General features: G+C 34.9%; 1 protein-coding gene across 1 annotated transcript in view; it reads left to right on the top strand.

Annotated features, from left to right (window-relative positions):
• Nucleotides 1–26,325, top strand: part of SH2D4B (SH2 domain containing 4B) — a 113,524-nt gene that overhangs the window by 62,562 nt on the left and 24,637 nt on the right. The window contains exons 2-4 of the mRNA XM_031949369.1: nucleotides 943–1,102; nucleotides 1,760–1,907; nucleotides 19,806–19,953. Coding sequence (XP_031805229.1) covers nucleotides 943–1,102; nucleotides 1,760–1,907; nucleotides 19,806–19,953 — 456 coding nt within the window. The remainder of the gene's footprint in view (nucleotides 1–942; nucleotides 1,103–1,759; nucleotides 1,908–19,805; nucleotides 19,954–26,325) is intronic.

The raw sequence follows: 26,325 nt of genomic DNA, 5'->3' as shown, positions 1-26,325 counted from the left end.
GGGGGAATCTTCCTTGATTTCTTTTGACATTGTGAACAGACCAGTGAAACACACTTTCTGTCTAGACAGTGATCTAATCTTTCTACTTCTGGCCAGACTAGCATATCTAACAAGATTCACACCTTGGCCCATATGATTTCGTACAGAACAAAGGTTCCGACTTTATAGTTATACTTATTTAAAAGGTATTCCCAGAGCATTCTGGGAATTTGGCAGAATAGATCAGACTTAGAATTTTCCCCCCAAAACAAGAGATAGTGTGGTACTGAGGTCACAGTGCTCTGTGGGGAGACAGGAGATCTGGGTTTAAATTTCTTTTTTTCTCTCTCTCTTTTTATCTATATCTATATAGTCTATATGTATATAGGCACATACACACACTTACATATGTCTTTTATATTTGACCTTAATTAAAATCTTTTTTGAGTTCCAAATTCTCTTTCTTCCAGTCCCTTCTTTATCTCAAATTTTACTCTAAATCTTGCCTTTAAAAAAATTTACTAGTTGATGTTAGAGAAAAACAAAACAAAACAAAAGCTTTTAAACAATCAGAGCTTTTCAAAAAGTTTTGGGCTGCACTAGGAGGTAGTAGATTTCTTCTCATTGGTAGTCTCCAAGCAAAAAATTGAAAGTACACATTGATATGGACAATTCACCATTTCTATCAGAATTATCATATTTTCATTTGAAAAATTGAGAGAAGACTTCTGATATCTACCTTATAGATTTATTGCAAGAAAATTGTTTTGTAAATATAAATGAGTGGTTATCATTTGACTTTGCATTTCTCCCAGTGTTTAGCATAGGTGCTTCATATGTACTTATTAAATTGAATCAATGTCCCACTTGGTGTTAATATATGTATTTGCTTCAGCTATTTCCTAGCCAACTGACCTTGTATTATTTTCCTTCTCCCTTCTCTTTTTGGGGTGTGTGTCACAGCAAACAATAAGCACATACAATGGCTTCACGGGATAGATGGTGAAGTTTGGGTCTGGATTATGGGAGAAGCCCCAGGCGACAAACCATATGAACAGATTTCGGAGGAGCTGATAGCAGAAAGGGCAAGACGACAGGCTCAGAAGGAGGCCGAGGAACTCTGGTGAGGGGCCATAAAAATGGTGTCATGGAAAGAGCACTGATTGGGACAACAGAGGATCTGTAGTCTAAATTTCAGCCCTGACTTACACTTTTTAGCTAATTAACCTTGAGAAAAGCATTTTACCTCCTTTCCCTATAAATTAAGAGGTTGGACAAAATAAATTCCAACCTTCCTTTCTATTTTAAATCTTGTCATTTTATGCCCATGTTTGATGAAGGGAAGCCAAAATGGTGGCAAGATTACAGGTTTTATAAATTCAGGGTTTAAGTGGATTGGTTTCTTGGCAGATCCTGATGTGACAGTCTTGCAGTTAGTTAGCTTTCTGAGTGGAAGAGTAGATAAAGACATATCTAGGAAGGTTTATCCAAGGGTCTTCTTGAAGCATAATTAGCAAGGACTAAAATTTTGGAGCAGGCTCATTATATTGTAGGTATTGGATTTTTCTCTCCTTATTTCACTTTTTTAGACTGTCACAAAATAAGTTGTTCCGTTCCCCCAGTGATTTTATGCAGGATTTGCTTCAAAATCCAATATTTTTGTTCCCTCATACAGGAAATTCAAATGGCAATTGTATCTGGGTAATTTTTTTAAGTTACCTTCTTTTTTGGTTGCTTGTTTCAAAATAAGTGCTTATATTTATTGGTCTTCTCTTGGAAGGAGACAAAAGGAGGCAGAAATCACAAAGAAATTCCGGGATGCTATGGCAAATGAGAAGGCTCGGATCTTGGCAGAGAAATGGAAAGTAGAGATGGAAGACCGCAAAGCAGCCAAAATTCTAGAAGAGAAGATTCACGAGGAATTCAAGGTTGGCCAATAGACATTTATAGCATTTGTCTTTACTCTTCAGAATCTTTATTCTGAAGATACAAAGGAACTGTGATTATTTTTATAAAACTGTGGGTCCCCGAGTGTTTATTAAACCATAGATTTCAGAAATAAGGAAAAGTGGGCTCTAGTCCACCCTTTCATTTTACAGGTGAGGAAACTAGTGTCTTGAAAGGACAAGTGAGTACTCTCAACATCACATGCTTGTGATTTATATATCAGAGAATCATAAAATTTAGAACTAGAAGGGGACTTCAGAGACCAATGGATTCAAATCATACACAAAAGCAATCTACACTATTAACATACTTGACAAGTAGTTATCCAGTCTTTGCTTGAAGACCTCCAATGAGGAGAAATCTATTACCTCCCAGAGTAACCCATTCTGCTTCTCAAAAGTTCTTATTGTTAGGAAGTTTTTTCCAGACATCAAGCTTGAATTTTTCCTTTTGCAATTTTTACCCATTGCTATTAGTTCTACCTTCAAAGGAAAAATGAGAACAAGAGTAATTTTTCTTCCATATTCCTCCTAAGTTTTCCCTCATGCCTTTAAACAAATAAAGGGATGTATAATGAAAATATTTTGCTCAGGTAATAAAAATAGCTTATATTTATGTAGCACTTTAAGATTTTCAGGTATTTCATTTGATTATCACATTAATGCTCTGAGAAAACAACTATTATCATTCCCATTTTACAAATAAAAAAACTGATGTTTAGATTTAAAAGTGACCAAATGTTCAAAGCTGGATATAAATGAATGAATAGACGGATGGATAAGTGAAAGAATAGATGAAAAAAGGCTATATAATAAATTTACTTCATCCAAAGTATTGCACTAAGTGCTAGGCATTTAAACAGATAAAAGAGAATCCTTGCTTTCATGGATCCCGAATTCTAATAAGAGAGATGATTTGTGTAAGAGGCTTCAGCTATAAGTCGGTTGACAAGGTCCATTGGTCCTTTGGGTACAGCAACAAAGCTGACAATAATGCATTTTTTTAAAATGTCATTTGAACTCAGTCTTCTTACTCTCTGGTCTACGGCTTTATCTTATCCACTATGTCACTTGCTTAGATACCTGATTGGAGAATAATGAAAATAACTCACAGTCATATTGAGCTTTAAGGTTTCCAAAAACACTTCCCTCACAATAATCCTATGAGATAGGTATGATAGATACTATTATTTTCTTTTTACATCTAGGCACAATTAGTGTGGATAAGGAATGTCTCAAAGTGTTCTCAATATCTCAATTAACACTATATTTTTCCATTGCTCTGGAACCAATGACCATGTTTCACAAATTTGTAATTGCACATAGTGCAAAGTATTTGAGGCTAATCAATTCACTCGAAGTACCATTAAGTTGTAACTGTTGATATTAAGTCTAAGTTCTTGTCTTTGGACTTTAAGGCTAGGACTCTTTCACTATAGCTCTTGGTATGTCTGTGGGTAGAACAAAATTAATCTTCTTTTTTCTATTTTTCTTCTTCCTTGGTTCTAGAATGGGCAGTATTTTCCATAATTCATCAACATAGCTTAAATTGTCCCTCATCCTTGTCAGTAGGATCTCATCATGTTGATTTCCTCTTACAGCACATGTTATCTACCCTCCAGTTCTTTCGAGCCTTGAACCTCTTATATATGTTAGAAAGTTGTACCACCTAGTATCACTATTATTAAAGATGTGTTAAAGTCTTCAGCTATGGGAGATTAGATATTAATTTGACTGTTTTTGAAAGGACAGCAATTAATTTAACAGATTCACAGAACTAATTTAATAGCTATATTATTGAATTTCTCTGAAACTCAGAATGTAATTGAAATCCTTTGCCTGCTAAATGGGCTAAGAGACTGACTAGAAACCAAAGAATTTCAATTATTATTATTTAGTTTTTGGACTGTATTTTAGAATCTTTAAAAATTCTTTGTAGAGAAGAATTGAACTGCTTCTCTTATAAGACAGCAGTCAACTATTTTAGGTATCTGGCTCATTTAAAAGAAATAGACAAATATCTTCTTGTCAATTTTTTACTAAAAATTTTGCCCAATATCCGTTTAAAATGATAACAGAGGAAAAAAGCTTTAACTTGGTTCTTTTAATTAATTTTTATTTCCATATTTGCCATGTTGCAAAAAGGCAATAAAAACAAAGTGAAAAGAGCATACTCTTCAATCTGAATTCAGAGTTCATCAGTTCTCTCTCTGGAAGTTTTCATCATGGGTCTTTGGACTTGTCTTGGATCATTATCTTGATCAAAGTAGCTGAATCTTTCATAGCTGATCATTGTTATAGTATTCCTATTACTGTGTATAATGTTCCCCTGATTTCATTCACTTCACTTTGCATCAGTTTATATCTCTCCCCAAGTTTTTCTGAAGCCATCCTGCTCATCGATTTTCCTTCCTTCCTTCCTTTCTTCCTTCCTTCCTTGCTTCCTTCCTTCCTTCCTTCCTTCCTTCCTTTCTTCCTTCCTTCCTTCCTTCCTTCCTTCCTTCCTTCCTTCCTTGCTTCCTTCCTTCCTTCCTTCCTTCCTTCCTTCCTTCCTTCCTTCCCCCCCTCTTTTTTTTTTGCATTTTCTATTCAGAGTTTATTGGGATTGATTACTTTGGATCACTGAACTGCTGAGAAAACCACATCTTTTATAGTTGATTATTGCACAATCTTGCTGTTACTGTGTACAATGCATTCCTGGTTCTATTTGTTTCACTCAGCATCACTTCATGTAAATCTTTCCAGACCTTTCTAAAATTAGCTTGTTCATTATTTTTATAGAACAATTTTTGCACATGTGGGTATTTTTCCCTCCTTTACGATTTTCTTGGGCTCATCCTTTCTTTTAATATAACAGTATTCCATTACAATCATTTGCTATAATTTGTTCAGTCATTCCCAAATTGATTAGCATCCCCTCATTTTCCAATTCTTTGCCACCACAAAAAGAGCTGCTATAAATAGTTTTGTACATATTCATCCTTTCCCCTTTTTTGATCTCTTTAGGATATAGATCTAGCAATGATATTGCTGAATTGAAGGGTATGCACAATTTTATAGCCCTTTGGGCATGGCTCTAAATTATTCTTCAGAATGGTTGAATCTGTTCACATCTCCACCAGCAATACATCGAGGTCCCTATTTTTGGGTTGTAATTTTATTCTATCCCAATCATCTCTGACCTGCAATGAATATCTTCCCTTCCTTGGAGTATAAAATCCAATTTTAAGGCCCATAATTTTGTTCCTAATATGTTAAATATTAGAAGCCATTTAGCCTAAATTTTTTATGTTGCAGGTTAGGAAATTGAGGTCTAGAGAGATCTGTGCACAAGACAAGCTTAGTAAGAGGGAATCATTTGGATGAATGGGACTCAGAAAGAAGAAGCAGCCTGAATTTTCTTTCAAGATAGATGGAATAGTAGCTTCATTGCTAAGATGTTCTTCCATCTGTGAATTGTACAGCAGCGTTTTTCAGCCAATGGAGAGGGAAGTATCTCTTTTGTTTCTAGAAATAGTGGGTTTCTGAAGATCCCCAAATAGAGGCTAAGTGATTAATGTGATGAGCAGGAAATGTATTCAAGTTAGGAAATGTATACAAGTTAGATTTGAAGACCTTGTTCTTTGATCTCCGAGAACCTTTGAAAGTAACTTTCCTAAGATCACAAGGCTAGTTAGAGGCAGAGCTGGCAGTAGAATGAAAATCTCACTCCCATGACGTACTCTTCCTACTGGACCACTGGATCATTTAGGGACACAGTAATAGCCATATATCTAGATCGTTTAGTCAGCCTCCCTTCTCTTACAGGTAAGGTAACTGAGGGGCAAATTGTGGAAGTTACTCCCTCCAAGATCATAAAATGATCTTGTAAATAAATGGCAGAACTGGGATTTGAACACTGTTTCTCTGACTCCAAGAATCTCTTTCACTACATCATGTTTCTTTCCATGCCTTTGAAAATATTCTCTGGATATCTCTTTCTACTTGATCTAAGAGGCAGGTCAAGTATTGTCTAGACTTAGAGCACTAGATTTGAAATCAGAAATACTTGGGTTTAAATCTCACTTCAGGCATTTACTGTCTGTATAATTCTGGGCAAATCACTTCGCTTCTGTGTGCCTCAGTTTTCTCATCTGTAAAATGAGGAAGTTGAGTGTGACCTCTAAGCTCCCTTTTAGCTCTCCATCAGTGATACTGTGATCATTATTCAAGCATCAGACAGAGGATTCAATTATGACTTGGCTCTGGGACAGCTCTAGTTCTTCCTTTGACTTTCCCTATTGTTCTACTGATTTCAAAGGATGGGAAATGACAGGCAGCCACTCTGAATACCAGGATGCCATTTGGTTAAAAATCTCTTCATGTTTAACTGCAATCACAGAAAGCCCTTAAGAAGTGTGACTTTCATGAATGATTCAATCAGGGTACAGAATGAAATGCAGATCAGTTAACAAGCCCACTTTAACAAGTTTAAAATATTTAACAAGTCATTAATCATCCTTCTGCAGTGATGACCACATCATATTTAAAACAGTCTTAGAAAAGGGGAAGGAAAAAGCCTGAACTCCATTAAAGTTTCATTATCTTGAAACATTCAGATTTGCAAAATTAAAGCTCACTGTCCATTCAGGTGATGTGTTTAATTTCCAATCAAATTGCCTCAGACCCACCTACCTGGGGGTAATCAATCGCTTTTCTATCTCTTGATGGATATGGGACTTTAAAGTTGGCTAGACTAGATAAATGATGTTTGCCATTATCAGAATGAGTGATGATCCCAGTTTTCCCTTTGCCATTACTAATTTCATTACCTCCCAACTCACTAAACCAAGCAATATTTAATATATGATGTTGAAATCTAAGTGTGATGATTCTGGATTTGGCATTTAAGAACCATGAATGATTTTATGCATTTCTTAATGTAAACAAATAAGCATGTTTTAAGTATTTGGCAATTATTGCTCACTAATGTTCTCAAAGTAGTGATGAACCGAATATCCATTGTCCAAGAACCATCCCATCACTAAGTTCTGAAATGCTCCTTGCTGGAATAGTCAGAGAGTAATGCTTTTTTTTTTTTTTTTTTTTTTTTTTTGACCACAGTAACATTAGAAGACTTTCTACTAAGCTGTAGAATTGTGATCTGTGTAAGTGAAGGGAGTGAACTTCTCTATAAAAGAAATCCCAGGGTCTTTTAATATTGAAGTAATTCTCCAAGAGATGATGGGATCTGGAATTACTATTACTATATTATTACTATTATTAATATATTATTACTATTACTACAGGCAATAGTGGGCCAGTCCAGTTGAATAGGGGATAAGACTGGGGCAAGAATAAAAGATGTAATATTGGAGGGTAGTTTTGTCATGAAAAATTTTGAGAAAGTGCTCTTCTCCAGCAATAAAAAAATGGGTTGATGCTAATGTAGTTCACCTCCTGAAAGGTAGTCTTAGGTACACTGGAATTACCACATCTGATCAATGGCTCATTCTTCTATGATTCTGTCTCTTATTGGAAGGTTTTGGAAAGAGTAGGTAATTGCTCTTCTTATAGCCAAGGATTATATCTTTCTTGTGTTTTCCAAATCATAAGGTCCAAGGTATATTGTGTATCCTCAACTGAATGAATGAATGAATGCTGACATCCTAAAAAACATGTGAAGATTTCCCTAATGGAATGGGCAAATGAAAAAAAAAATTCCACTGGTTGTGATGGCAGCTGAAGCAGGTACTATGGGATGCTTAGAATTTGGTCCCATATTTATGACATCCATTGCATCTTGGGCCAGCCAGTCATCTTAAATTTTGTCCTACCAGTGGACTTCAATGAGTGGAAGAGAATAAAGCTGATAAATTTGCATAGCTCAGCCTCATTTAGAATACAATTCTACAGGAGACAAGGTATCACTCTGCAATATTTTTGGTTCTCCCCTCCTCCCCACCCCAAAGGACAAATAATACTAGGAACAACATCAAAACAAGTATTCAAGAAATTTGTGTTGAGTTGTGTGTGTGTGTGTGTGTGTGTGTGTGAACAGGGAAGGGGGCAGTGTTGATCATCTGTCAATAATATTGTAGGGAGGTTTATTATTTTGGATAAGAGGATGAACTAGATAATCTCTGAAATTTTTCATAACTGGCAGATTCAACCATTCTATGAATCAATGGCTCTGAGAGATGGATGACATGCCAAATTGGAAAAGGATACAAGACTTAGTAGTTAGTTGGCACAATGGATAGACTACCAGACATGAGATCAGGAAGGAAGGATTAAGTTTAAAACCTGCCTTATATATTTACTAGCTGTGTGACCCAGGACAAGTCATTTAAACACAGTTTTTTCATCTATAAAATGAGGATAAGACTAACATCCATTTCCCAGAATGGTTGTGAGGACCAAATTAGATAATATTTGTAAAATTTTTGCAAACTTTGAAACTCCAATCAAATTGAATCCAGAAGCCTTGAGTTTTAGTCCCAGCTATGAGTCTTAGTACCCCAAAACAAGTTATGTGTCTTATACTTCTTTTCCTCTTCTATAATATCAGCATACTTATATTATCTATTTCAAAGTGCTCTTGTGGAAAAAGTATTTTGTAAACCCTGAAATACTAAATATACATGAATAAATTATTATTATTTAACTGCTGCTTAGCAGCTCTAGTGCTTAAAGGTTTGCAAAGCCTCTATGTGTGATATCTATCACCTGTCTACCATTTAATCTATCTGTTCTATCTTCCTTCCTTCCTTCCTTCCTTCCTTCCTTCCTTCCTTCCTTCCTACTTTCCTTCCTTCCTTCCTTCCATCTATCTATCTATCTATCTATCATCTATCTATCTATCTATCTAATGTATAATCTCATTTCATTCTCACAATACTCTTTTGAAGTAAGTGCTATTATTATTCCTAATTTTACAGATGAAGAAATTGAGGCTGAGAAAGGCTAAGTGACCTGCATTGGGTTAGACACTGGTAAATGTCTGAGGTAGAACTCAAACTCAGGCCTTCTGATCCAAGGCTCCTGTTTGATCCGCTGAAGTTATTTTGATTTTTAGTCTGTGTTTCTCAGGGAGACAAGTTCTTTTCATTTCTTTACTCTCTCTTTTCTTCCTCATTTCTTCCTCCTGACTTCCTTGGCTTCTTCAGGTCTCAGTTAAAGGCCGACCTTCTGCAAGAAGACTTTCTGGGTCTTCCTCAATCTTAGTGCCTTCCCTTTGAGCTTATATCCTCTATGCATGTAAGCACACACATACATTTATGTGTATCAGTACATTTATGTGCACATTCACAATATATTCACATACATATGTACATAAACATATGTACATATTTACATGTAGGTGTTATATATCCATCTCTTCCTCTCTCTTACTCTGTCATTCCATCCCTCTCTCTTTATTTGCATGTTTTCTTTCCCATTTGACTCTGATCCTAAAAGAAAGGCTTTTCTCCTTTTCTTTTAAGTTTTTATTAAATAAATTCTTAATAAACTTTGTTGCCTGGCCAAGTCTCACCACAATTGAAGGTGTCCACTGGAATCTTAACTTTCTGTATGGGATGGATACCTTCTCAAGGTGACATGCAAGTACATGGATGGAGAATGGGCAATGGTTCTATAATTTAGGAAGATTTTTCCAAAGAGTAGAACTGAGACTTAATTGAAATCTCTGATCCACTCATGACAACAGCCAGGAAATGGACACCAAGTCAAATCAAGTCAAGAAACATTTATTAAGCAATTATCATGTATTGACACTGAGAAATGTACTGGAGATATAAATGCAAGTAAAAAAGCTGTTTCTGACTTCAAGAAAATTGCATTTTTTCCTGGGTAAAATAAAATAAGTTCTATTGACTGTCTAGATAGCAAGGCTCATTGTATCCTTGGTGGCCAAAGAGAGTGAATCTGTTCAACCTTCAGTCTTTATAAAGTAAAAAATTACATTCTAATATAGTTGTTTGATCATTTTTCATTCTTTTTCAACTCTATGACCTGGAAGGTCTTACTGGTTAGGGATACTGGAAGGACTTACCATTTCCTTCTTTAGCTCAGATGAAAAAACTGAAAAAAAAACAGGGTTAAGTGACTTGTCCAAGGTCATATATCCAGTGAGAGTCTGAGGCCAGATTTGGGTTTAGGAAGATATCTTCTTGACTCTAGCCTGATAACTCTATCCACTGTGTCACCTAGCCTAAGAGGAAGAAAGGAATATTCATGCTGATGGTGTGATGACAAAGTCTAAAGAATGAAAGATGGACTGGTTGAGGTCTTTCTTCAACATGGAGGTTCTGGAAAGAACTTATTGAAGGAGAAGGGAGCTGAAGCAATCCTGATGGTATATTTTCAAAAAGCATAATATTGAAATAAAGCACTTTCCTTTAAGTGCTTCACATTTTCTAAAGAAGATCCTAGGAAAAGAAAAGAAATAAATTTTACCAGTTTATTTCTTTTCTTTTATACAGACACACACATATGTGGGGAGAGAGAGACACACACACACACAAAGAGATACAGACAGAGAGAGAATACTTAGCATAGTTCTTGGTACATAATAGTCGTAATTAACTTAAAATATTTATTGATTGATTTACAGGGCCACATCCATGACCAAACAGTACTAAGAAGAAGTCACTCTGGCTATTGGCCAGAGTAGGATCATTTTGCCATCTTTCTTCATGAGTTAATGTAATTTAAAATCTAGGGGGATATTTATTCATTTAGATACCTGGATCTGAAAGGAATCTTAGAAAGCATTAGTGTATCTGCTTAATTTTAATGAAATAATTAGTAAAATTTATTAAGTGTGATATATGCTAGGTACTATACAAAATTCTGGGCTTACAAAGAGAAAAAGTTTCTTGGATTTTGAATATATTTTACAGGTAACAAAATATAATAATAACTAGCATCCTATAGCTCTTTGAGGTTTTCAAAGCACTTTACAATGTTATTTTATTTGGTTCTCAGTACAAATTAGGATTTGCTTAGGAGGAAGGTGATATTATTATTGCCCATTATGCAGATGAGGAAATTGAGACATAGAAAGGTCAAGTGGGTTGCCCAGATTAATCACACAACTAGAAAATGAATGAGGCAGGATTTGAATTCAGATCTTTTCAATTCCATCAAAACAATTCCAAATTCAGCATTGTAGCAACTATCTGACAATTATAATTATCATTATTATCTTTATTGATCTGAGGAACTATGTGTAACCTTGTAATCATTGTTGTATTCATCTGTTTTCCCTGTTCATAAGCTCTCCTGGATGTCCTGTAGTTAGTTCCAGTGATCTGGTTTCAATTACAAAAAAAGAGACCTGGCAATATACGGAATTAGGCTTTTTTTCCTCTTAAAAGTGCTCAATAATGTACCTTAGGTAATCATTTTTTTAGTCTAATATATTTAAGATTTGTCTATAATTGTGGTGACTGTTTGGTGTTGGGGCAATTAACTACTAATCTGGAGACCCAACTTTGTACAGCTAAGCACACGAACTGCCTTCTCCTAATTTGGCCTTTTCTCATCAGTTTGTGGGATGTTCCTAGTGGAAATCTGACAAGGAGTCACCTCCAAATCAATGACATTTTCTATTGGCAGTAGGGAGATGCATGTCCTATGTGGATCATATATGGTGTGAAATTACTGATGAGTTATCAGAACGAAACAGAATAGAATAGCTGAGCAGCCAGAAGAGCTGCCCTGGTCCTAGAAGGTCTTTTGGACTCATGTGGAAAAGGTATCCAATTCTTCATCTTCTCAGGATTTTCTTGGAGATGAAAAAAGTCAATTAAATTGAATATTCATGTTGGCTTAGATATTTGTATTTTAAAAATAATTATTAGTAGGAATAAGAAAAGAGACATTATTAGTGAATGCTACAACTAATACTATACTTGATAATCATTTTAATAGGTATAATAATAATTCTTCTTTGATAGTGTTTCTCCTTACTTGGGTAAAATAGTTATAATTGTAATAATATTGATTGACTAAGTTAAGGAAGTGGGAATCTACTATTTTGACAATATTATATATGCTTCCTTTCTATGCTTGTCCCATTACAAGGGCATATTCTATCTCAAGTCTTTGGCCATTGAATTTCTACTGCTATTATGAGTTCATTTTGGATTCTTATCAATTTCTCAAAATAAAATGAATAAATGAAGAAACATTTCTTAAGCGTTTATTTTGTGCCAGACATTATATAGGTGATGGAGAGACAAATGCAAAAGCAAGTAAGAGTTGATACAGGCAATTACTAATTGTGGGACTGGGCAAATTACTTAACCTCCCTTAACCTCATTTTCTTCATCTGGAAATGAGTATAATAATGGCAGCTATTTTACAGGGTTGTTAAGAGGATCAAAAGAGCTAATATATGTAAAACACATTGCAAACATTAAAGCACAATATAGAGGTTATGGTGATGATGATGATGATGGTGATAGCAATGATGGGAAGAGAGCATATATATGGGAATGATAACCAGGAAAGATGATTTTGCTCTTGGGAGTCCCAGGGATTGCTAGTAGAGTAATAAAGCAGATTGTCATGCACTTTTCATCAGCCATGGTATATTGGAGTGGATTGGACAAGCTGATTGAAGCATCATTTCCAGATTAAGGACTGGAAAGTGGAAAGGTAGTTATAGAGTTGGGGGGAGGAGAACATGTGCCTGGGAGCAAGGGTAGATAGCAAGAAGACCAGGTGGAGCCTGTGTTTTTGGGTGGATGATTAGGTGAGATATGAAGAATGATCTAAAGCCATTAGATAGATAAGTTCATGCTTACTCACCAATAAGCTTAGCCCAAAGCAGAATAATAATCCTTTAGCTTTTAAACTTTTTTTTCAACCTTTATCTTTTAAATGGACTCCAGCAGATTCATCCTTCTAGGGTGAGGGACATAGGATTGAGGATTTTTCCTCTGAAAAATTCAGGCAACCCTTCTTACCAATAAGAGAATTTTCAAAAAAAACAAGCGTTTTCTCCATTCAATCTTTGTTGTTCAGTTATATCTGACCCTTTGTGACCCTATTTGGTATTTTCTTGGCAGAGATGCTGGAGTGGTTTGCCATATCATTTTTCAGCTCATTTTTACAGATGAGCAAACTGAGGCAAACAGGGTTAAATAATTGTTTAGGGTCACACAGCTAGTGAGAGTCTTAGGCCAAACAGGAAGATGAATCTTTTTGATTTCAGGGCTGGCATTCTTTTCATTGTACCACTTAGCTGCCCTACAGCAACCAATCTCTCTAATAAATGACAATTTACTTTAAGAAATGATTTTCATCTTTGAGTATGTGAAAAGACAAAGTTTTTCAATCTTTCTTCTGATCTTCCATCACAACTTAGTGATAAACTCATGTTGCATCATACTCATGGTCTCCCCTCTTCCACTGTATTAATTCTGCCTCTCAGAAGGGCTTTTCTTCAGGTTCTTGGAAATAGAACCCGCTCTTCTACACCAACATGTATTAAGAAACTAAAAAGGTAAAAAAAGAAACTTTTATAGGTAAAGACCATTTTAAAGTGCAATGGCAGTGGAAAGATGTGGGAGATAGTGTGTGACATTTCTCATTTGAGACCCAGGAAAATTTTTGTTCAATTTTAAAACTGCCTACTCTGTGAAGAATATTATATGTGCTGAATGTCGTGAGAAATTGAATATTTTGCCATGTTTGCCAAAAGAATCTTTCTAAATGACAAATCTTTTCCCTTTTTCTACATGTCACCTTCTTGCTCAAGAATTTTCAGTGGCTCTGTATCATCTTTAGGGTAAAACACTTACTCTTTAGCATGGCATTCAAAGCCCATTGTGGTTTGGATCCAATCTAACTTTTCAGCTCTATTTCAGATCACCATCTAACTCATTCACAGCCCCTTAGGGAATGCAGAGAATGCAGTGTGTGAGAATGCAATTCCCCCAAAGAATTGATTGACACTTGAGTATGTATTCTCATATGTGTTTTTACTTAGAATAATATGAAGGAGATAACAAACAAGTAAACAACTAACAAGAATTGCTAGATCTTTCTCTTCTAAACGTATTGTATGCAGGAAAATCAGCTTGGGAAAAGTTCCCTTCCCTATTGGGTCATCAGATTACCTTTTGAAGATCTCAAGAACACAGGAAGGCATCATTATCAGTTATAAACTGGGGTTAATCCTAGGTATCAGTGGAATCATCATATCTGAATCATGGATTAGAATCACGAGTTTAAGGATGAGCAAGGCCAGCTGTCAGGCCTATGATAAAATGGATTTTGTTGGACATTCTGACTCGATACTTTCTTTTTTGCAAACCTAGGCAAATTCTCTGGTTTAGAGGTAGAAAACATGAAAGACTGTGTACTGGGTAAATGTCCACAACTGGTTCAGAGAGCATGATTGAAACTGTATCTAATTCTAACTAAAAGTTCTGAAGAACATGGGACTAGTGCCACCTTGCTCTTGAGAACCTGCTGAAATTTTTTTGAATAAAAAAATCTGCTTTCTAAAAGTTAACATAGAAGACATCCATTAAAATACCTCTTTGATGTGTGATTGAGGTGTGGAGGTCACTTTGGGATCTTCAAAGTATGGCCAGAAAAAGCACAAGATGTACACTGTGGGAGGTCTTAACCTTTTTTATGTCACAGACCCCTTAGGCATAATGGTAAAGTCTATGAACCCCCCACCCTCAATGGAATAATGTTTTTAAATACATCAAATACAATATATAGGATTAAAAAGAAAATTCACATTACAATAGTTATGTATATACATGTATGCAAGCATATGTATATTTGTATGTATGTGTATATATATATATATATATATATATATATATATATATACATATACATGTACATGCAAATATAATTCCCAAATGTCAGTTTTACGGTCCACATATTATGCTGTAGAATGGCTGGCCAAATTAAAATGTTTCTAGTTTGAACTTGTTTCCACTGTTTTTCTATCACTTGAGAATAATTTCAGAGAGGTTCAACACCCCTTTGGCTATATACAAGGTGATGAATTTTTAAGCTATTGCAACTCATAGTGATGTTCTAACAAGTTATGGAAAAACTCATCAGTGGAGAAATACCAGCCTGATTAATTCAATTCAAAACTTTTTAAAGTATGTATACAATGATTTTTATACACACAGATATTTGTGTCTAATGGTTGTCATTTCTAAAGGGGGGAAGAAGAATAAATAAGAAATGTACATGATAAATTTATTATATAGCAAGTTGTACACGATAGATTTGCAGTTTCATTTGCAATCATCTTTTTATTTTGCTATGCTATGGAAATGATTTTTTATTCCAAAAATTAAAAATTAAAAATAATTTGAAAATACCCACTATGTGTCGGGCATTGTACACACTAATTTAAAGTAAAATAGCATAATCTTTGTCTTTAGAAGGTTAAATTCCCTGGCAAATAAATTCTGCCTCCATTCCATCTTTCTAGGTTTCTTTTTGATACCCTCTGACTGCATGCTATATACTATCCAGAATGATTCAGTCATTGTTCCTTGTACATCACATTCCACTTCTGATCTGAGTGCTTTTGTATTGCTTGTCTCCCATATTTGGAATACCATATGCCTCTTAAACTCCTCACCTCCCTTCAGAGCTCTGTTTAAGGGAAAAATTTTGAAAATGAAACATGAAACAATTTTGTATTTATCTTTCATGTATTTCTAGAGCCTAGCACTATTCCTGGCACATGATAGGGATTTAATGAGAGATTATTGGTTGGCTTAATACAAAGCCTTGAGAAATAATACAAGATGCTTTACTGCATACAGGAAAAATAGCTAAAGTCATTCTAGATTAATTTCTTTCTCTCACTGTACTTGATGTTGGGCCAAATTTTGAATGAGGACCTTTTTTAAGTGATGGGTCACTGGGGTAGTAAGCGGGCTTGGCTTGATCTTTTTTCAACCTTGAACAAAACTATTGGGAGGACTTTATCATCATCAATCAACACTTGCTGAAAGTAATCTTTGCACCTTTATATACTTTTAAAAAACCTTTCAGAAAATTGTCTTGAAACCATTTGGTTACTACCAACAAAAGAAGCCAATTATTAAAAGGTAAAGAACTATGGAGGAAATAATGGATTCCTAAAGGGATCCATTAGGTATATGGAAATGAGAGAGCTCTCATGGAGGCTTAATAGAAAAGTGGGACATGTCCAGTTGAAAATCTTGACTGCATCACCAATCTCCTCCTCCATCTTTGCCTCAAAAATTCCCCTTCCTTTCCCTTTTCTTCTGTGTTAAAATGTTCATTCTAAGAAGCAGCATCAAATTGCAGAAAGATTAATTTAAAACAAAGGTAAGAACTCTAAATACCAACCGAAGGCTGTGGAATTTGTTTTGTGGTCTGAATTTAAAATCTTTTATATACACATGTGTGTATAAAGTATGCATATATAAATATGTATATATATATGTATATATATGTATATATATATATATATATTTTTTTTTTTTAAACTGGAAATGGTCAATTTCCAGAGAAAAATGGGCTGGAAGCACATGTGCCCACACGTGCCAACATAATGCTTTCATATTCATTCTTTCAAAGATTCCTATTATTCCTTTTAGATTCTGGAATTTTTGTAAAAAAAAAGACAGGATAATCGGATGAAATTGTCAAAGATGGAGGAGAGCCTGAAAAATGTCTCCATGCTAGTGGACAATATTTGATAGACTACCAAGGCACTTTCATGACTTCCTTCTTTTCCTAAATTCACATTCCTATATAGGTTAGACTAATCTATCCAGAATTGCTCATATCTGAGTCATACATCCATCAGAAACTTGAAGAAATTAATATTTAGATTGATATTTGATATTTGATACCCACTAGTGTCAGGCATTGTACACACTAATTTAAAGTAAAATTGCATAGTCTTTGTCCTTAGAAGGTTTCAGTAATTAATTTTACAATTAATACAATATATTTATCAAGTAGTGTTTATTTCTCAGTAATGTAGAAGGCACTTTAGGGAACATGAGAAAATATAAAACAGTTCCTGCTCTCAAAGGGCTTGTGATCTTTTTAGAGCAATTGGACACACAAATATAAACCCACATACAATGTTGAATAAGAATGCATACCTGAAATATGAGACATTAGTATAGTAGATATCACAAAACAAGTGCCTAATGAGTTGTATAAATGAACATGTTCAGTGGAAGGAGTGAGAAAACATGGCTAGTGTTTTTCAATCAAAATCAGAGAGACTTGGATTCAAGTTCTCCTCCCTCCCCTCCCCCCCTACCGTTAATTATACTCTGTTACCATGGGTAAATTACATTTGCTCTTTAGACTCCTTTCCTCATCTGTAAAATGGACAGTGTACCTGCCTTACAGTCTTATTGTGAAGCTCACCTCAACCATAACTTTTAAAATTACTCATGTTTTCCCTTAATGTAAGGTAAACTCTTTCATTTTTTAAAAAAAATTTCAATGGTATTTTATTTTTTCCAATTACACATAAAAATAGTTTTCAACATTCATTTTTGTAAGATTTTTGACTTTGAAAGTTTTTTTCCCTCACTCTTATTATCTCCTCTCTCCAAGACAGCAAGCATTCTGATATGTTATACATGTACAGTCATTTAAAACATATTACCATTTTAGTTATAAAAGAAAAATCAAAACAAAAAGGAAAAACCATTAGAAAGAAAAAATAAGCAAACAGAAAAATGTGAAAATAGTATCCTTCGATCCACATTAAGTTTCCATAGTTCTCTCTCAGGATGGAGATGGCATTTTCTATTGCTGAGACAAGCCAAGTCCATCATAGTTTGATCATCACATAATTTTGCTGTTTCTGTGTACAAAATTCTCCTGGTTCTACCCGTGTTAAGTCTTTCCAGGCTTTTCTGACCTCAGCCTGCACATTATTTCTTATTGAATGATAATATTCCATTACTTTCATATATTGTAACTTATTCAGCCATTCCTCAATGATGGGCATGTACTCATTTTCCAATTCCTTGCCACCACAAGAAGAGCTGCTACATTTTTGTACATGTATCCTTTTCCCTTTTTTATGGCTTTTTTGGGATACAGATCCAGTGAAGGTCTTTGATTGAAGGAAGAATTTTTTTTAGTTTTTGCATTCCTTATTCCTACCACAGTGCTCTGCATATAGTAATCATTTAATAAATGATTGTTGAATTTAACTGAGTGACAGTGAGGGGCAAGCATGGTCAGAGAACATATTATGGAGACATTGAGACTTAAGTAGGTTCCTTTATGATTTTTAAAAATGTATCTATATAGCTATTTTTAAGTGGAAAGAGACTGATAATCAGATGTAATGAATGTTAAAGCTACAAGGAATATTAGGTCTAATTGGGAGGGACCTCAGAGACTATTAAGCTTTTCTCTTTTCTGATGAAGATTCTAAAGATTAGGTGACTTGACTAAGGTCATACAGGTAACAAGGCTGGGATTTGAATCCAAAACCTTTGATTCCATCTTTAGTAATCTTTTTACTGTACTATATTGAAGACCTGGGGCCTCAAGAGACAAATGACTTGCTCAAGATCACAGGTCAAAAGTAGCAGAAATTGAGATTAGAATCCAACTCTTCTGACTTCAAATCCTTGGGTCTTTCTAACAGGCCATGCTTGCTTCAGAAATTCATTAATTTATATCAAACTGTGCTTGCTTCAGAAGCTATATTCTTTCCTACATATTTCTCTCTTAAGTGCAAAATTTATTTCACCACATAGATACATGAAAAAAAAATTAGCAAGAGTATCTCTATATCAATAGTGACTTGTACCATTTATCTACTTCTAATAATTCATCATGGATTCATTACCAGAGCATTACTGGGAATAGCCTAATGAGGGATTAATGTAGATACAATACTGCTTTAACTGAAATACTAATGTAACTTTCCTATTGATGAGACATTATTTTCAAATGCTACTTGAAAGGTTTTTAATCTTTATTCAGAAGTTGCCTGTGTCTGAAGAACAGAGATTAGGATCCAGTCCAGAGCCTTCAGTAAGAGTTTGCCTCTATTATGGGTGTGCCATCAATCAACAAAGACCTTGTTATAGTTCCTATTGGATTGGAAAGGCTTATGTTTGGAGGTGTTTTCAAAGCAAGAGAGCATCCCCCATAGGTTTTTTTCCAGGACTTCTGGGCTTCTGTGTTGTAATCTCGTTTTGGGTGATTAAAAAAAGTTAGTGAGTAAAAACCCCATTTTTTGCATACTATTTAATGTAATTTAAAATGGATTGTTGAAGGCAGAAATATCCACATACAATCTAAAGTAGTGAAGTCACTCTTGGGGAGAAGGTGGTATAGAATTAGATTGTCATAATCCACTGAAAGAAATATGGTAGACACGTTCCCCTCCGAAGAGTACTACTACAAGTACTACTTGACTTCTTTAGATTGCTTAGATCCTTTTTAGTTGTTTTGAAAATGTATCTTTGAATTGGAAGATAGTCTATATTCTAAAAAATGTTACCAACTAAATCAAATCTTGTTAGGGCCACTGAAAAGGAAATAAATCTGTTGTTTTGCTTCTGTTAGCATTTTTGTACTGGAACAACTTAGTACTGGGGAGATGTTCACGGATACAAATCATATTCTTTCCACAAGGCTTCCCAGCCGAATAGTTCGTCAGGCTGAATTTGTTCCTGGGAACATTGCTGATTTGTGGTTAGTGGGAGCACATTCGTGGCTGGAAGTGGGTTTGCCTGGACAGTTATGCAGGTGTTTTGACAAAATGCCTTGGACCTCAGAGCTCATGTTATAGACCTCCCTCCCCTTTCCTACAGATCCCCATTTTCTCCTCTCTAGTAAAGTATATGACATCTTTCTCAATATATCCTATTTTAGAGAAAAGAAGAGGAGGAGAAGAAAAGGGGAGAAATGCAGATTCGCCTTCAGGAAGAGCTGAGAGCCAAAGAGTTATATTGGACCTTGAAGCAAGCCCAGCAGCAGAGCCAAGCCAGTGAAAAGGAGGAGCGTGAGTGGGAAGAGCAGTGTGAGTAGACTTAATGTTTTCAGTTTGACTGTGAAAACAGCAAAGGGATTTGGGCTGACAACTCTTTAGTTCTATTGAATGACTTCATCAGTGTCTCCATTTTTAAGATTCCTTAACTGTTAGTATGGTTCTGAGTCTCAATAAACAGAAACAAAGCCATTGCCATCTCTAATATGGCATCGGGCTTTGCAAACAGCAAATAAACTACTGATAAAACTCACCCATCTAAAAAGGGGTGACCTAGAGAAGCATTCCCTTTTCCCTATCGTGGCAGCATCCTTGGGGTCTAGTCTGGCCCTTGAAAATGGAAGCATCCATATGATAATAGCCCAGGAAGTCATTTGGAACCTGACTACAGAATGACCTTAGACTGAAACTATAAGGGGCTATATGATTTTATTCTAAAATAGAAAACACAACTCTAGCTTTTATAAAAGTGCCAAACTAGATTAAATAGATAACCAAGTAACCAGTGACTACACTGACCCTCTGTTTGGTTTTTAAAGCTCTTCTTTACCTGACTTCTTCCTAACTTTTCAGTCAACTTGCATCTTAATCCAATTCCTGTGCTCTAAGATCCAGTGAGTTTGACCTCCTTGGTCTTTTTCACATAAGACACACCATCTCCCAGCTCTATGTATTTTCATTCTCAGTCTCCCATGCTTAGAGTTTACTCTTATGCTTTTGTTTCTGCCTCGTAGATTTTCCTGGTTTCCTTCAAATCTCTGCTAAAATCTTATTTTCTGAAAGAAACCTTTCTTATTTTTCTTACTGCAAGTGCTTTCTCTCTGAGATAATGTCCAATTTATCCTTATATATCATGTTTATAGATAGTTGTTTACATACTATCTCTTTCCTTTCCCTCAATTCCCTGTTGCCATTAGACTTTGAACTATTAAAAGGCAGGGTTGTTTTTGACTTTCTTGTATCTCTTGGCATAAAGCCTGGCACATAGTAGGTTCTTAATAAATACTTGTAAATTTGACTTGATCAATCACAAAGTGGTCAGATAGCACTAAATAATGGAAGGGTTGGCAGAATTGCTTTGGTGTCAGGATATGTACTTTTAGACTTATACAAAGATTTTAGCTGTGTCTCCATGTCCCTTTTGTCCTTCCATTATTTCCCTCTAGAGAAAAGAGGTTGGTATAATCATCTAGAATTATATATCTGCTCTCTAAGTCACAGTGACAAAATGTCAGCTAGCAAGGCAGCAATCATGAAACAACCAGAATTCTTTGGAAGAAATAAATATAAAATAAGATTCCCATTCCCCCCCAAAGTTTTTTTTTTTTTTTGTCATCAGAATGGGTTACCAAATTCAGAGGTTGGATTCTCTTTCAGGAGAACAAATTATGCCTAAAAAGTCAAAAGACTGGAAGAGTAAAGTTAATATGGTTTTTGCTCATCTCTTAGTTTTATCTTCTTCTCAATAGGCTCTTACTACTAGAGAGAAAACTGTGAGGGTACTAAGGAAAAATCTTTAACTATCACATAGCACTTAAAAGTCAACTTTTTCAGACTCTGTCTCATATATTCAGCATTCTATTAAACTGACTTAGTTCCTGGTCCCTGAAGTTGGCATTTCACTGTACATAAGATCATGTACACAAAATCTTCCTTCCTTGACTTTACTTCTTGGAATCCTTAGAATTTTTTAAGACTCATTTTATTTACCACCTGTTATAGGAAGGCTTTTCTTTTCCTACCAATAGCTATTCCCTTTTCTCCCTCATATTATTTTCTATTAATTTATGAATTCTCATACTTTTGTTTGTTTTTTTTTCAACCAAGTGTCATTATTACCTATATTACAATATTGGCTCCTTACAACAATCCTGTGAGATATATAGGGCATGTGTTATTATCCCCATTTTATAGATGGGGAAACTAAGGGCCAAAGAAGTGAAATGATTTATTCTGGATTGCACATTTGACTCTACCAACCACAAGTTTATAGTTCTTTCCCCACTATTTGGCTAAATTATTAGCAAGATCTTGTATCTTGAGGTCAAGAGCAAGTATCTTGAGGTCAAGGACTCATTCATTTTTGCTTCAGTAGTGCCTTTCACAATGTCTTGTACATAGCAGATACCTAATAAATGCTCATCAAACATAATAAAAGACAGTATATTTTAAATGTTTTATGAAAAGTAAAATGGCAAATAATCAAAAGGGAATATATATGATATAAATCTTAGAATGTTGGGGGAATCTTTCTTGGAGTAATCACATATGGATCTTTCAGGATGTTTTCATAGATTCATAGACTATATGAACTAGAAGGAACTTTAGATGACATCTAACTCATTCCCTTCATTATACAGATGAAGAAAATAAGATGCAGAGAGCTCAATTTCTCTCCTCAAATCTTCTTAATTCTACTTGAGTATTTTTTCTCTCTTTAAAATATTAAAGTGGAAAAAAAGAAATGTGATGGTCTAGTGCATTTCAGGCTATAAAGAATTGAAATTATCTGGCTTATGGACTATAGTTTTGCTAATTAATGTACTGTGTGATAATAGAAAATGGAAAACCATTCTAAAGGAGAAAATATACAATTATTCCAGTCTTGTGTTTTTACTCTTTTCATTTAGGGTTTCTTAAAGACAGATTAGCTGAACTCAGGAACCTGCCATTCACATGCAATGGAATTATTATGCACCAAATTAATTTAATTTGAAGGAAACAATGGTGCATTAATCCGATATGGTGCCTAGGTATCAGAATTTCTTGATAAAACCCCAAATTAAATTCTCCAAGTTAGAAAAGAAAACAAAGGAGAATTTATCCCATGTGGGATCATTTGAATATGGAGTTAACTATTCATTCTGAACTGCAGAATTGGTGCTAGGTCTCCAGGAGATGCTGAGAATGAATTTAATTTACCAGTTTACCAGCTGTGAATGGCTTGGCAGGATAAGGGCAGTTCAAGCTGGAGGCATGATCCATTCACCCAGAGAAGTTTCAAACTGCATGAATTTAAAATATGATCCACTATGATTTGATGGATGAACTTTTTTCCCCCCAATGAAGTCTCACCAATTTCTTTCTCAAGGAAGGCTGATTTTAAGTATGTATTTTTAACATTCATTCAAAATTCATCATTTAACTTTTTAAAAAATATTAATAGAGTTTGATTTTTAGACTGCTTTCATTTCCCAAAGTATCCTTTATGTCTCCCCATCCACAGCCATCACATATCAAAGAATAAAAAGGAAGAAAAAAAAAAGAAATACAGAAAAATTAGTCAACACATTAGCTTTATCATTATATGCAGTATTTTATAGATATAGTCTCAAATAAGGGAGAGAGTTATATTCTTATATGTCTCCTTTGGGGCTAAAGTAATTCATTATAATTATAAAGTTTAGTTTTTTCCATTTACATTCAACTGTGTGCATATTATTAAGTACATACGGTGTGCAAATAATACTTGCCCTCAGGGAGTTTTTATTCTCCAGAAATAGAGATGACTCCATAAATGGATAAATGAGTATAATATAATTAACAGTGAAAGAATATTAACAACCTGGAGGGGAAGGAAAAACCACTGACAAGATGGAACCAAAGCTAGACCTTAAAGGAAGATTAGATTTTTGAGAAGTACCACTGAGGACCAAATGTTTTATAGCCATTTGATGACCAGTACAAATATGTCATGAAGTATTCTTAAAAGGAACAATGTTTGTTTAGAAATTGTGACAAGTGAACTATAGAGGTATATGAAAAGTGAGTTAAATAGAATGCTTAATTTTACATGAAATTATTATTATTATTATTATTATTTATTGGAATTGTTGGGAGATTGAAAAAGAAGAAAGTGAATCAAAGGGGAAATTCTGGAGAAAAAAGATGATATCATCAGTTCATGCAAATGAGATGAATCATTGTTTTAAACGTAGCCTTTTATGCTTATAAAGTCACAATGTTTGCTTCCCTCATTTCTTCTGAAAGAAATTTTGCTGTGAAAATGAGTAAATTTGTGGTTGCTCTATGCCAGCAGTTAGAAACTATAAGCAGTCAGGGACTGCTGATGAGAATTTCAGAGGGAACTGGCAACATTCAAAAGTGATATGAGGATTCCTGAAACTGTTATGCAGGAGGTGTTTAGGCTCTTTAATGATCTTGCTAATAATTTAGCCAAATAGTAGGAAAAGAACTATAAATTTGTGGTTGGTAGAGTCAGATGTGCAATCCAGAATAAATCATTTGACTTCTTTGGCCCTTAGTTTCCTCATCTATAAAATGGGGATAATAACACATGTCCTATATATCTCACAGGATTGTTGTAAGGAGCCAATAATGTAATATAGGTAATAATGACACTTGGTTGAAAAAACAAACAAACAACAATTGAGTGTGTGTGTGTGTGTGTGTGTGTATGTGTATACATACATACATATATATATATATACATATATTATATATATGATAAGAATGATATCCTTTTGTTCAGTCATTTTTCAGGCATTTTTAACTCTGTGACCTCATCTGGTTGGAATAGTTTTCTATTTCCTTCTCCAGATTATTTTACAGATGAGGAAATTGAGGCAAACAGGATTAAGTACTTGTACAGGATCACACAGCTGGTTAAATGTCTTAGACTACATGGAACTCAAGTCTTTCTGACTCTAGGTCTGTCACTCTATCTACTTCATCCACCTAGGTGCCCCGTACTGATATCCTAGGGAAGAGATAATTTGAAAAAGACCTAGGACTTTTAATGGGCTTCATATTCAGTACACCTACATGACTGCAGAGAAGTGTCTTCCATGTTGTCTTTGTTAAAATTTGTTGTTATTATTTATAAAAGTTCCATGAAATGGAAACTAGATTCTATCACTCTCAAATTTGCAGGAATATCAACAACACCTGAATAATGCATGTACACGAATATTTCTTGTGGTTTTTTTGAAGATCAAAAAAAATCCTACTTTCCTCAACCATTAATTAGACATATCTTTAGAAGTTCAGTGACCACTAAGCAGATATTGGCAGATTGTTGTTATTATTCAGTTGTAGTGGTCATGTCTGACTCTTTGTAAACCCATTCTGGGTTTTTTTTTGGCAAATATACTGGAGAGGTTTGCCATTTCCTTTTCTAGCTCATTTTACAGATGAAGAAATTGAGACAAACAAGGTTAAATGACTTTACCAAGGTCACACAACTAGTATGTGTCAGATGTCAGATTTGAACTCAGGAGGATAAATCTTACTTTGACTCCAGGCCTGCACTCTATCCACTGCACCACTTAGCTGCTTCAAATAACAGAAGCTTAAGGAGCAATGTGAAAAATGAATAAAGATGCTTATGTTTCCTTTTCTACATTTAGGAGACTTGAAATCATTGGGTAACTCAGGCAGATCCTCAACCCATATGTTAAATCCTAGTGAACTGCATGAGATAGAGAAAGGTTAAGGGCTAATAAATGCCAGAGGCAAGATTTGAACCCAGATTTCAGTCTAGCATCCTATCTATTTTACCATATTGCCTTTATATGAAAGGGGCAATGTAATTTAATCCAGCATGGATTTCCGGATACAATAGTCCTTGAGCCAAAGATCAATCAACAAGCATTTGTTTTATATTTACTAAATGTCAGATATTGTTCTAGCATACAAAGTCAAAAGTGAATGAGTCTCAATCCTTATAGATATTATAATCTAGCAGAGGGATTTAGCATAATTACATATATATATATATGTATGTATTTATATATACACACACACCAAGATGGTACCAGTCACCATTTCTGGTAAGGAAATAAATGAGACTCAGAGGAAAGGAAATGTGCCCTGGGTCACATAATTAGTTGGAAGCAAAGCCAAGATGAGAATTGAGATCTCTTTCCCCTCATGCTTGAGCCCCAGGCTTATGTTGACATCAACCCAGACCAGCTGGAATTCCATACTCCATTGCTAGTTTGGCTTGGCTCAGGAGAATGACTTGGCTCCTGCTCCTCAGCTTTTCACTTTATCCTTTTTTGGATGAGCATGTAGGCTTTTTTTTTTTTTTTAACTGGAGTATGAAAGCTCAGGGCTGAGGAAGGTCATCAAGATAGAATATCCCACTCATAAGAAGATGCTCATACTACTCTAGGAAGGGATTTAGAACTATGACAGATTTCTTTCCTCCCTGGCTATTTTTTCTCAGGCTCTTTAAGTAGTACACAATAGAATGGCTACAGCAGAGTGAATAAATAGAGATGATTGTGCCCTAGAGAAAGAGAGGGACATTTATGAGGACTTCCATTCATATGGATTTGGGGGTAAAAATTCTTGCTTAGTATAAATATATAAATTTAAAATGCTTTTATAAATAATATAGTTCTCAAAAGAGACACTAAAGACAGAGACACAGATATTTCT

The sequence above is a fragment of the Sarcophilus harrisii genome, chromosome 2 (assembly GCF_902635505.1).
Source record: "Sarcophilus harrisii chromosome 2, mSarHar1.11, whole genome shotgun sequence".
NCBI classification, from domain to species: Eukaryota; Metazoa; Chordata; class Mammalia; order Dasyuromorphia; family Dasyuridae; genus Sarcophilus; species Sarcophilus harrisii.
Note: the sequence above shows the minus strand (reverse complement) of the source record. Positions and strands in the feature narration are given on the sequence as shown.